The sequence below is a fragment of the Vanacampus margaritifer genome, chromosome 2 (genome assembly GCF_051991255.1).
Source record: "Vanacampus margaritifer isolate UIUO_Vmar chromosome 2, RoL_Vmar_1.0, whole genome shotgun sequence".
Lineage (NCBI taxonomy): Eukaryota > Metazoa > Chordata > Actinopteri > Syngnathiformes > Syngnathidae > Vanacampus > Vanacampus margaritifer.
Window position 1 is genome coordinate 12,974,202 of NC_135433.1, and position 12,849 is coordinate 12,987,050.

The 12,849-nt window shown below is 39.7% G+C and overlaps 1 protein-coding gene across 4 annotated transcripts in view; it reads left to right on the forward strand.

Annotated features, from left to right (window-relative positions):
• Positions 1-12,849, forward strand: part of cacna1ia (calcium voltage-gated channel subunit alpha1 Ia) — a 196,179-nt gene that overhangs the window by 45,929 nt on the left and 137,401 nt on the right. For all 4 annotated transcript variants that reach the window (XM_077555589.1, XM_077555590.1, XM_077555591.1 and 1 more), the window contains one exon: positions 9,012-9,275. In XM_077555589.1, the coding sequence (XP_077411715.1) occupies positions 9,029-9,275 (247 nt within the window). In that variant the 5' untranslated portion in view covers positions 9,012-9,028. The remainder of the gene's footprint in view (positions 1-9,011; positions 9,276-12,849) is intronic.

Below are 12,849 nucleotides of genomic sequence, written 5' to 3' on the forward strand. Positions count from 1 at the left end.
ATTTTTCAGAGTGTCTCTAACCCTGCCCATGTTTATGTATACTTGCCATTAAGTTGCCAAGTGGGAATTATGTTCTCCATTTGGCCACAGTCGCATTAATCACATTTCCCAAAGATGTTTTATGATGCTGTCAAAAAGCCAGGAGTCTCATTTCGGGTTGGCTCTCTCTGTCACTGGCTAGTTTATAAATGCATTATACTCCGTCATGAGATATATTGATAGTCTCACTAAGAGTAATGTGCCATTTTGATCATTCAGCAGCATACGTCAAAAGCGCTTTGTTCAGGTCATTGCATGAACAAACGACCTGATGTGGCTGACGAGGCAGAGCATGTGTGTGTGTATGTGCATGTAGTGTTTCTGATAGCACAGTGTTATGTTTCTGCGGACACACTCATACATGTACAGGATACTATACCATTCATCAGGGACGTGTCCTTTGTGTTTGAAATTCTTGTTCTGGCTTGTTTTTCTTTCTACTCACACAATGGTGTGTGTGTGTGTGCATATAAACAGGTATGTGTGTGCGGGTGTGTTCTCAACCGATTGTATTGTGTGTGGTGTCACAGTGAAGGGAAGCGCTCCAAAGAGGTTGTAGCCAGATGCTAAGTTGGTGCAGCAGTCAGAACTGTGGCAGCTCTGCTTGGCTCAGCATTGTCCCAAATCACACAGTGACACACAAAAGGAGACATTCACACACACACACACACACACACACACACACACACACGCACACACACACACACACACACACACACACACACACACACACACTATGCAACACTTCTTTGCCTGTTGCATTGTTAAAGCATAAAATTCCCCTCAATGGAACTTTGCAGTGAGGAATGAGAAAGTCTGCTGCTGTGACTCGTATTTAATGTCAGCCATTTTCCTTTGTCTTCCAATCCTCGTGGCATATTTAAGTAAATTTATATACACTTATTCTAAGTGGCCATGCTGCTTTAAAAATAATGCCGCTGTATCACTTTTATAGTACTTCAAAACTGAATTATATCAGGTAGATCTGATCTCTTATGTTATTGTTTGCCATAGGGAGGATTTAAAAGGGATTTTGTCAGAGGAACAACAAAATTTGCTGCACTCAAAGAATCCACCCGGTCTGCTTGGCGGTGCATGGTGGGTGGCCGTGCCTTCCTTGCATATAACCTAGAAAATGATTTTTTTTTTATTTTTTTCGCCTGTGTGAAAGCTTCCATCCATTTTGATTGGCTGTTAGGGATGTAACGATATCCAAACATCACAATACAATAAATATTGATATGAGCCTCATGATACGAATTATCATGATATTGTGAGGTTGGCAATATAACAAAACAACAACTCACGAACGATACTAACCAGACTGTGCTTAAAACTACACAAATTGGAATACAACCTGACATTTTCAACAGATGTGCTGCTTTTAACTCTTTCACTGCCACTGACGTTTAAAGACGTCAAGTAAAAACCTACGGAGCGCTGCCAATGACGTCTAAAGACGTCATCCAATTTTTTTTTTTTTTTTTTTTTTGAAACGGGTGCCGGCAAGCCTTCCAGAGATGTGGTGAAAATTTCAATCAGGTTTTTTGAGCCTAATGACTATTTTTGGCCCCTAGAGGGCAGCGATGACTCTCTTTTGACAAGATCGGGTGGGCGTCAGTAGAGGCGGAGCTAGAGCGTCGAGCAGGAGATGAGAATGTTAGACAAAGGAAAAATGGCGACCGGTTGCGGCAGCTCACGCCCGAGCCATTTTTTTTTAAATTCGAAAAGCATCGACCAACGATAAAGAGCACATTGATGACGACGATGATCATCATCGATGATGATGATGACTCCGTGGTTGGAAAGCATTGACGCGGCAGTAGGAGACGTGGGGGGGAGAGCTAGATGGCCGAGGAGGAGCACACGGAGAATGGCGCCCCGTTTGCTAGCAGCTCTACACTTACAAGACGAAAGGCATTGACCAACGCTAAAAGAGCACATTGATGACGATGATGATGATGGTGACTCCGAGCTTGACGGCGAAGTTGGAAGCGTTCACGCGGCGGCTATGACGACGTCATAAACGCGGAGCACAACCGAGCACGTTCAGGCGGACGTTCAATCGGACGACGGAGAGTGCCCCGAGTCCAATGCATATTCATCGGAGGAGTGTGTACAGTCTGCTACTTGCTATTTATTCCCCGGAAAAAAAGGCCGTCAAGAAAGTGTAACGTTTGCACGCGAAACGGACAAATGCGAAAGTGAAAGTAAACTGTTGTACAAGTCCTGGCGTCTCCTTGCACGCAGGGGAGCGTTACAAAAAGAAAAACTGTATTTGAAACATCCACATAATTGTTAATAGTACCACAGTTGCACACATTTGTAAATAGTTTGCGAAATTGTTTTGTCAAATTGTTACACTGTTGAATGGAAATAAATGTATTTTGCAAACTAAAAACACTTTTTCATTGTTGGTGTTTTACAGAAGTAAAGCACTGTTTAGGTGTTTGTGGCATCATTCATGGACAAAAAGAAGTGTACAATTCACTAGAGTGCATGAAATAACATCGTTTCACAAAAAGCTCTCCGTTTTTTGTTTCAAAACAGAGAATTTCGGTGAAAGTAACCATTTTCTATTGTTGATTACTGAAGAACGGAATAAGGTAGAAACAAACTTTTTTTTTTGATGAAAGATGAGAGTGCAATCTTTCATTTGGTAGTATGTGTGTTTCCATAGTCCAAACACAACATTTTCTGTGGACCTTGAAAGATCAGTCAAAATGCTTAAATCGGCTGCCACTGGCGACATCCCGTTTCTGAAAACGTCTGGGAGTGAAAGAGTTAATATTGTGACATGATGATGACGATGTTGTGGCAATTTTAATATCGCGATATCATGATATTGCCGTTATTGTTGCATCCCTACTGGCAATAATTTGGTCACCAGCAAAACCAATGACTTAGACTCAGCTACTCATGAATTTTTGTGCGAGTGTTGAGTGGCGTTTTGTCCTTAGGGACGCTTGCGCAATCTCATGTAAATAAGCACTTTTTTTTTTAAATATAGGACTTTGAATAGAGAAGATGGTGATCCTGCTGGGCCCTAGGCCTGTCCCACTTACTCCAGTGCCAATGAATGGCTATGTTTGGTAGAGGGATCCACCTCCCTGAATCAAGCCGAGACCTGACCACATACGAAGGGAGTTACCGGGTTAGCTACAGGGTCATTAGGCAGGGATGACCATTCGTTGTTCCTGAACGATCCAGTGAATGGTGGTGTTTGATATTTCCCTGCTTGCCCTGTGGAGTCGAGCTTACTGCTTTCTCCGTCTTTGAAGAGACATGTTGATGCTCTCACGAAGCCTCCTGCCCCCACTTCCATCGAATAGCACATCCACTTTCCCTGCAATCTGCCACCAGGTCCATATTTTTTTTTTCCTTCTGTAGTATCACATTTTACAGTAAACACGAGAAAACAAAAATCAAATAAAAAATAAATACAATTCAAACGATATCAAAACAATCTTGATTTATTGGAATTAACTGAACAGCTGAAGCGAGTTGTGAGCCATACAGCCACTAATTGCAGTTAAGCAATCATGTATTCCACCTGTATCATCTGCGCTATCAGGGTAAAAAGAAGATCAAATCTGGATGTCATTGGCAAACAAGTGGTACCTTCAAATTTGATGATGACATGAGATGAATCGTGTAGAGCGCAAAAGGAATGGGCCCTAAGACTGACCCTTGAGAAACACCAGAGGGAAGGGGGGGCCAATAACCACAGATTTGATACATACAGGAGGATATGAACCAGTGAAGGTCAGTCCCCGAGATGCCATCTGTATCTATAAGGATGTGATGATCAATGGTACCTCAGATCAAGCAGAAGCAAGATTGAACATTTACTGGCATCAAAGGCCATCAAAAAGTCATTTGAGACGCTGAGAAGAACTGCTACTAAGGAAATGAATGGTAACCAGACTGAAGTTTAGCAAAAAAAAATATAGTATCTGTTCAATATATTATGAGCCAATTTGGAAGCTGTATCATAAATGGTGCCTTTACAAAGATTTAAATGACGTTTTTTTTTTAATGACACTGTCGTAAAGGTGCTAAGTTTGCAGTGGTTTCAAACGTCCTTGTTCTATACTGAGAGCACTTTATTGGAGCTGATTAAGGTAACTTACAGCTCATTAGATGGCGTTAGTGTTAATGTTATGACCAGTGCGTGTGTGCAATATATTTCATGGATACAAAAATTTATCCCGCGTAGAATATTTAGTGGTCCAGATGCCTTGAGATGAGTGATCCGAGCCGTCAGTCGGCAGATTTTCCTGCTTTAACTTGCGAGCTTAGACTTGAGGTTCCAGCGATGTATGGTAACTGTTATATAGTATTAGTCAATTTGTCAAAGAGTCTTCAATCTTCAAGCTGTTTATTAACACTCTCAATCGAAGTTTATTCTCAAACTAAACATAAAACAAAGAGAATTGTGTGTTCAAAAACACACACACAAGCTTCGCTTTTAGTCCGCTATCTTTTAACTCTTTGACTGCCAAGCGTTTTCAGAAAAGGGATGCTGTGGGTGCCAGCTGATTTAAGCATTTTGACTGATCTTTCAAGGTCCACAGAAAATGTTGTGTTTAGACTATGGAAACACACATACTACCAAATGAAAGATTGAACTCTCATCTTTCATCAGAAAAAAAAAGTTTGTTTCTACCTTATTCCATTTTTCAGTAATCAACAATAGAAAATGGTTAGTTTCACCCAAATGCTCTGTTTTGGACCAAAATACGGAGAAATCAAGCTTTTTGTGAAACGATATTATTTCATGCACTCTAGTGAATTTGACACCTTTTTTTTTTCCATGAATGACGCCACAAACACCTAAACAGTGCTTTACTTCTGTAAAACACTACCACCAACAATGAAAAAGTGTTTTTTGATAGCAAAATACGTTTATTTACATTCAACAGTAAAACAATTTGACAAAACAATTTGGCAAACTATTTACAAATGTGCGCAACTGTGGTACTATTTATAATTGTGTGGATGTTTCAACTACAGTTTTTCTTTTTGTGTAACACTGCCCTGCGTGCAAGGGGACGCAGCAGGATTTGCACAACAGATTAGTTTCACTGCAATTGCCCCTTCACGTGCAGACCCTATACTTTCTTGCCGGCCTTTTTTTCCGGGGAGTAGCAAGTATATACTGCAGTGTGTGTTTGGCCATGTTGCCATCAAGTCTACTCTCAGGATCATGATACGGTGACGTTACGGTGGTGTTACGTCTGGCTTCCTCATGTCCTTCAGTTCCTATAACGGGTGGTAAGAGATGTTCTGATCCATCTTATCCACTCCATTCATGGTGGCATCGTAGTCCATAACCAGTGTCTTCTCCTTGATCAGACCCACTCCTCCGATGAATTTGGATTGGACTCGGGGTACAGTACTCTTCATCGTCCGATTGAAAGTCCGCCTGAGCAGGAGTGCTCGGTTGTGCACCGCGTTTTCCGGCGTTAGCATCGCTAGCCGGTGAGGCTTCACGACGTGATCATAGCCGCCGCGTCAACGCTTCCAACTTCGGCGTCAACCTCGAAGTCACCATCATCATCATCGTCGTCATCAATGTGCTCTTTAGCATTGGTCGATGCTTTTCGTCTTTGAAAAAAATGCTCAAGCGTGAGCTGCTTGCAACCAGTCGCCATTTTCGCTTACTCAGGAATTCTCCCCTCAACACTCTAGCTCCGCCTCACGTCTTATACTGACGCCTACCTGATCTTGTCCAAAGAGAGTCATCGCTGCCATCTAGTGCCCAAAAATAGGCATTATACTAACTCGATCTGCTTGATACTTTCAGCACAGCTGGCCAAGGCTTTCCTCCACCCGTTTATCAAAAAAAAACAAAAAACATAGTGAACGTCTTTTTTGGCAGTCCTCATTTGGATTTTACTAAACGTTATTAAACCTTTTTGGCAGTCAAAGAGTTAATGCTAAGCCTAACACATAATGGGAAACACCATAGGCAATGATTAGCCTTTATGAAGCGGTGTTATAACCTTTTAAGCAACAGATACTAAAAAAGTAAATAAATAAATACAATTTAAAAACTATGCACAAACACATGTAGCCATGCTAACAGTATTCCCAGTCATATATTCTTTGTCTTCTACAAAGAACAATTGATCTGACTGTTGTAGAGTGACATCTGTATGCCTTATACTGCCCCCAGGTGGCCAAGGCATGCACATCAGAATGAACAGCACAATGTGCACTGAATTGAATCAGAAAGTGAGACAAATTATTTTTGATTCTATTTATGTCTTGAGTACTGTATATTTGAAGTATAATTTTACACAGTGCTATATTTCTAATTGAAAGAGCGAATTAAAACATTTGGGGCTGTTTCTTTGGGACGATGGAACAGATTAATGGTTATTAATGGCTAAAAAAAGCTTTAATTGACAAACGTGCTGCTCAGACTCCCATTTGGACAAAGTTTCACTGCTTGATCCAGCCGTGTTGAGTTGTGTGTGCATGTGTGTAGGCGATTTGAAGGAAACACCTATTCAGTGGCTTATCGCAGTGTTTTCTATCAGTTTGCATCCACTCCACCAATTAAAGGTGTTAATTGTTAGCGTGTTTGTGTGTGTCACCTGCAGCGAGCTTGTGCGTGTTCTCCTTCAAGTTCTCTTTCACAACCACACATGCAAAAGGTCAACACATTATTAGGCTAAAAAAAAAAAAAAAAAAAAAAAAGCTCTGTGATTGACTGCCGACCAGTCTTGGTTGTACTCTCATATGTATGCTAGCTCCAAGGCAGCCTTCAGCTCAGCTGTGACCATAATGAGCACACACCGTATAGAAAATGGATGGATGGATAGATATTTAATTGACCGAGCTTGATTTATTGTAGTGGTGTTAGTCTAGTCTGCTTAACTGTAATAGCTATAAAGACTGTCAAGAGTTTTCATTGGAAATATTCCAAAGCACGGCAGAGACACTTTATATTATTATTATGCATTATTTTATATCAAGTAAAACCAACAAAAAGAATACTGATTTAAATCATTAAAAATGCAATTAAATTATAGAATAGGATTACACTTAAACTGAAATGGAATGGGGCGTTGATAAATATGCTCTACAGTACATGTGTGATGTAAAATTAATATACAATGCATAAAAAAGTTCTTAATTTTAATTAGTTTTTTTTTCATTTAATTTGTTTCCTATTTTTTATAGGAATTTTTTTACTAATACTAATTATACTACAAATAAAATGAATATTTAGCACTTGCTTATTATACTGATATTCTGCACGTTTGTTTTGACTTTTAGTAGTGATTTTGAAAACAGAAACAAAAATTTTATTGAAAATTATTATGTTTTATTTTATTTTTGTAAATAACAGTTCTCAATCAGTTTAGCCACGATTGTGATGCTGTGAAGCTTTGTTTCTTGTGTTTCTATGACATGATTCAGGAAACAAAAGCCTGTTTATATTTTTTTTCTGGAAGCACATCTTGTCAGAGGATTACATACTGCTTATTATATCGCTGCTGTCCTATTTTCTTCCTTTCTAAAAAATAGCCTTTAATATAATTATCCTATAAAAACAAAGCCTCTCCTCCACTGGCACTTAATCCTGCCGTAGTAGGATTTAGCATCAATACACACCTACAGTACGTGTTTGCACACATGCATCCACAGTGTAGTAATTAATCAAGATGAACATTCACACGTGATCACGCTGCTTAAAATAATCACTCACCCGTCTCCAAACATTCCTCTGTTCATGCTTTTCAGCGCTCAATTGCGTGGCTAGCATCTAACGTGTGTATTTGTAAATGTGTTCCCAGCCTTGGCTTGCCTCCACGCTGGCTGCCTCATTTGGCTGCAAGTTAAAAGCAAGAGGACTCCCAAGCTCAATATGTTCTTTTGCATCCACTCAGGCTTCAGCTGCTATGTCCGACTTGCACGTTTGCTCGCTGCTTTGACGTTTGGATGGAAAGCGGGGGCCAAAATCCAAAAGCTTTTTTGTCGCTCTAACATTCCATTGCTCCCCCCCCCCCCCACAGCAATATTTATTTGCTAGTATTTTATGCATTTGTTCCATTATGTGGGTCTGTAGGGAAGAAAGATATCAGTTATTTGCAACTTCTGCTCATACATAGGAAGTTGTAATTGCATCAGGTTCCCAGTTCTACAAGAAAAGTGTGTAGAGCAGCATCCGCTCTAACCAGACTGTGCTGATGTGCAGCTTTTGTCAATCTTCAATTGTGTGAGCCTTTAAAGCAACACTTTCAGTTTTTGTTGAGTTTGGCGCCACCATATGGTCAAAGTCGATAACGTTATGCCTGAAGGAAGACCACGTTTCTCATGAGGACAAGCGCATTGCGTCATTTTCTTAGCTCACGACATTCAAATTGACTTCCGTCTTTTTTAATGAATGGGTAAAGGGGGAAATGACGTATTCCATAAAGCAGTCAGCATATTTGTAGTTTTTTGTGTGGCAGTGTTCCTACCATCCTCCTCAAAGTTGTTTGGTGCCAGCCCCTCAGGCCATGACAAAGGTACCATTCAACTAGTTTTAAGTCGATGTTACATCAGAAATGTTATGAAAATATTTTAATAAAGTTGAAAAGTTCCTTAGTGCTCTTTTAACACATACAATCATTGGTTTGGCTTATTTAGCTTCTACCCATGTCTTTGAAGCTTAAGAAATGTCCATTTACTGCTGTTAAATTGTTTTCACCACAGCAGCTTCAAAGTACAATTACTCGTCAGGATTCCCCCCTACTGCTGTGGAGTAAAAACATTAATGTAGTGATTGGGCTAAATTAAGAACAAAGGAGTGTTAGGGCCACTGAAAATAGCATTACTTGCAATTTGGTTCATTAATATATCAATTCCATATCATTACAAGAATTCTAATGATTCAGTACGAAATTATAATTAAGAAAAAAAAAACTCATAAAAGATATATTCATTTTTTTAACCTGGTTCTCATCTCTCCTCAGAACTCGGCTGTGTTGCCATGACGAGCGAGGAGTGTCCTGTGCCGCTGGGGGGCATTTCCTTGCCAGTGCCAGGGCATCATGAGGAGTATGGCTCGGCGCAGGCTGATGACATCATCGAGGAAGTGGGTCCAGGGGACGACGCCAGCATCGGAAGTGACCTGAGCACGCTCGTGGTGCCCTTCCCCGAGCTGGCGCCCGTGGTCTTCTTCTGCCTCAAACAGACCACCTGCCCCCGCAGCTGGTGCATCCGTATGGTTTCCAGTCCATATCCTTTCCTTGGCTGGCAGAAATGCTGTTGTTTTTGGTGAATGTGCGTTTAAATGTTTGTATTTTGCAAGTGCAGATTATCAGGGTTAAGATATTTGGCTGAATTCTATTGGATGGCAAAAGGACTGGACTGTGATGCTTGTTTTGGGGCTCATTCAACAATAACCGTTTAGCAGTATTGTTGTTAACTTCAATCAAAGAAGTTGTGTTACCACGTTTGTCAGTTGCTAAAGAGGAAATTTGTGAATTCTTAATGCCTTAATTCAGCGGCTATCCTCAAATAGTCAAGACAACACTCGGTACACTAGATGAGGAGTTAAGTGTTACAGTTCAGTTCAATTTTTTACCATATTTTCTTAAAAATATATATATACTTTGCTTTTGTTTTCCTCACATTCTGTGTGATACAGACCAGAGCTAATGTTAGTATCAACAGACCTACTACGAGCAAAGCTAGTTTGTCTTAATCGCTAAGAACAGATGACAGTGACCGCATCCAGTCAATTGTTTTTAAATACATTTAATATAAGCCTTGTTGCGCCTGTTTGGGAATTTGTTTCAACTCTCAGCGCCATGCTGAGTATTCGGGCATGCAGAGGGTGGGTCTTTTTGACATGTGCTCGCTAGCACGCTAGCACGCTAGCACGCAGACCCATATCTCTGTGGTCTAATAAGTCACGAAGCACTCAGTTTTGTGTCGTGTGACAATTTAGGGAACAGTTTACTATCTGGCACATGTTTTTAAGCCTGTGGCTTATGCTACACACATTTGAGCATATAATGTGCTAACATATTTGAGTGACAGCTGAAGTTTAGTTTGCATTCTGTGGATACGCCCGCAACGTCCAACAGCTGGGAGGAGGCTTTCGTGATTTTGGTGCCTCATTTTATAACGATTTAAAAAATGAAGGATAAAAATGGGTGGATTTTGCTGCATAACTCACATTCCATAAATGTAATATTAATCAGAATGTCACGTTTCGACTAGTGTGGTCACATATCACATATTGTTAAGAAATGTTAGGTTGACGTCCCCTTTAACAGGGTTTTTTTTGGGAAATTTTACGGTATGTTAACCAAAATGTATTAGTTGAACAATAAATGTTTTGTTTTTTTTATTCAATTGAAATGGGATTATTGCAATACAGTATATTAACTACAAAATCTTATATTAATTCAGTATTTCCTTTATACTGTCCCATCTCTAGCATAAACAAAAGCAGGCCTTTATCATTTCCACCTTCAAATGCACTACGCTATTGATTAGAACCAAGAACAAGATTTGTGAATCAAAACTGCTGATGTAGGTACATTCACATTGGAGCACCCAAGTAACAATTCTGTATTGACCAATCACTAGCCATAAAGAAGCATGTGCATAACTAATCATCTAAATCAATGACTTACTTTAAAGGCATGCATGACACTCTCGATAAACAGCCACTATTTTAGAAATCCCGGCTCCGGCTTTCCTGTGTGGAATTTGCATGATCTAACTGTCCATGAGTGTGAATGTAATTCTACATGTGCCTTGTTATTGGCTGCTGACCAGTCCAGGGTGTACACCATCTTTCACCTCAAGTCAGCTGGGATAGTCACCACCTAACCCGTGACCGTTATGAGGATAATTTGATGGATGGTATTGGGGCAGTTTTTAATTTGCTGCTGATAAAGCTTAACAACTATTGCCAATCTGAATCCAGTTATTGTTTGCACCAAATATGACCTTAGTGAAGTTGTGAAGGTTGTTTTTTGTTTTGGGTTTATATTGGACTATTGATGTGAATGTAAACAGAGCCACAATTAACTCATTCACTGCCATTGACGATTATAGACGTCTATTTCTATTAGTTTAATTTTTTTTCCACTTTTGTTAACAAGAGTATGAAAACCTAGAATTTTTTTTATTGTACATTTAGAACAAATTTGTGATTAATCGTGAGTTAACTCGTAAAGTCATGCAATTAATTATGAGTTTTATTGCCCAACGCTCCTAATTTTTAATTGTAATTAATCTTCAATAGTGATTAATCCTAAATTTGATATTTGTACAGTAAAAAATATTTCTAGGTTTTCATATTGTTGTTAACAAAAGTGGGAAAAAATGTTAAACTAATAGAAAGAGTTCAAATGAATTTTTGATGTTAATAGCCTTCAATGGCAGTGAAAGAGTTAATCAGCAAATGATTCACCTTTATCTGCTTGCTCATCTGCAATTTTATGTTGACGTCACTACAATGAATCCCGCACACCCTTCAACCCACGCTAAAGAAGTGAATCCTAAAGCTTTTTTTCCCCCTTTCACATATTTAGTCACCATTTTACACAACCATTTCAATGCATTATAATATTGTATGTAAACAGTGGAACATACTTTACCTGCCAGTTTGCTTGTTTGTGCGCCATAGTGGCACCAAATCACAAGTTATGTGTTTGCTGACCGCACTCACTGATGTGGCGTTGGGACGGAAGATGATCCTTCCCCATTGCATAGCTTGCAAAGATCACGCTGAGCTACAGCATTGTGCGTGTGTGCATCCATCAGGAGGATGTCACAGGACACACGCAGCTTGGTTTAGCTCATTTCCCTCAGTGGTTTTGCTGTGGTTTGTTGTTTAGTAGTTCAAGTGGCTCTGGACACAAGAGTTATCATTATCGCGTGAACAATAGCTCAGCCTTTGGAGGCCATTAGACCTCTTGTTGACCACAAAATGTTTTTTACTGCAAATTTGCTGCTTAAGATTTATACACTCATAGATATGTTTTCGTACATTCTTACATGAATGTACTTCCACTACTGTATGTGAATTTATTGATTTGTCTCTTTAATGCATTACATGGTTGAAGAGTACTGAAAACGTGCAGACTGAAAACTATATAGTATTGAATTGCAAAGACATAATGTTAGACTCTTTTTCTCTATTCCGGATTTCCAGATTCTTTTAGACATGGCTAAAGTTGTGCCCAATGATGAGCGCAATTGCGGGTCACTTAGTTATTATTACTAGACCCATTTCTACAACTAGAGCATACAGTTAGCTAGGTAGCTACCCAGAAAAGCCTTCTTCCATGGAAGCCATATTTACCAGCACAGCTCTGTCTTATTATTTAAATTCACAAGCACGGAGGTGATGGCGTGGACGAGCCCGCTGCCCGTACGGCTTACACTGGCCCAAAGGAAATGGTTAGCTTGTAAGCTAGCTAGTGACCAGATCCTTTAGTCGCACACCCTTGTCGTGGTGTGTTCAATTTACAAAACATTTTAATTTTTATTTTATATGGACTTTAATATTGACTAATGCCTGATAAGACTGTTGAGCTTATTCAGATTTCCTAAATACTAAAGAATTCTAATTCTTAGTTTAAAAAGCGAGTTTGGAATTTTTCAAACTGCTAGCAAGATTTGAAGGTAGCCTCCAGTCACAACCTCCTGCATCTCTGACCAAAGCCACACCCCTCACTAATGTAAACATGCATGTGATGTACATTTGTAAATAAGCCAATCTTAGCCATGGCCGCTAAATTGCCAGCATGACTTATTCGTTATTACGAAATACAAAATATTATCGGT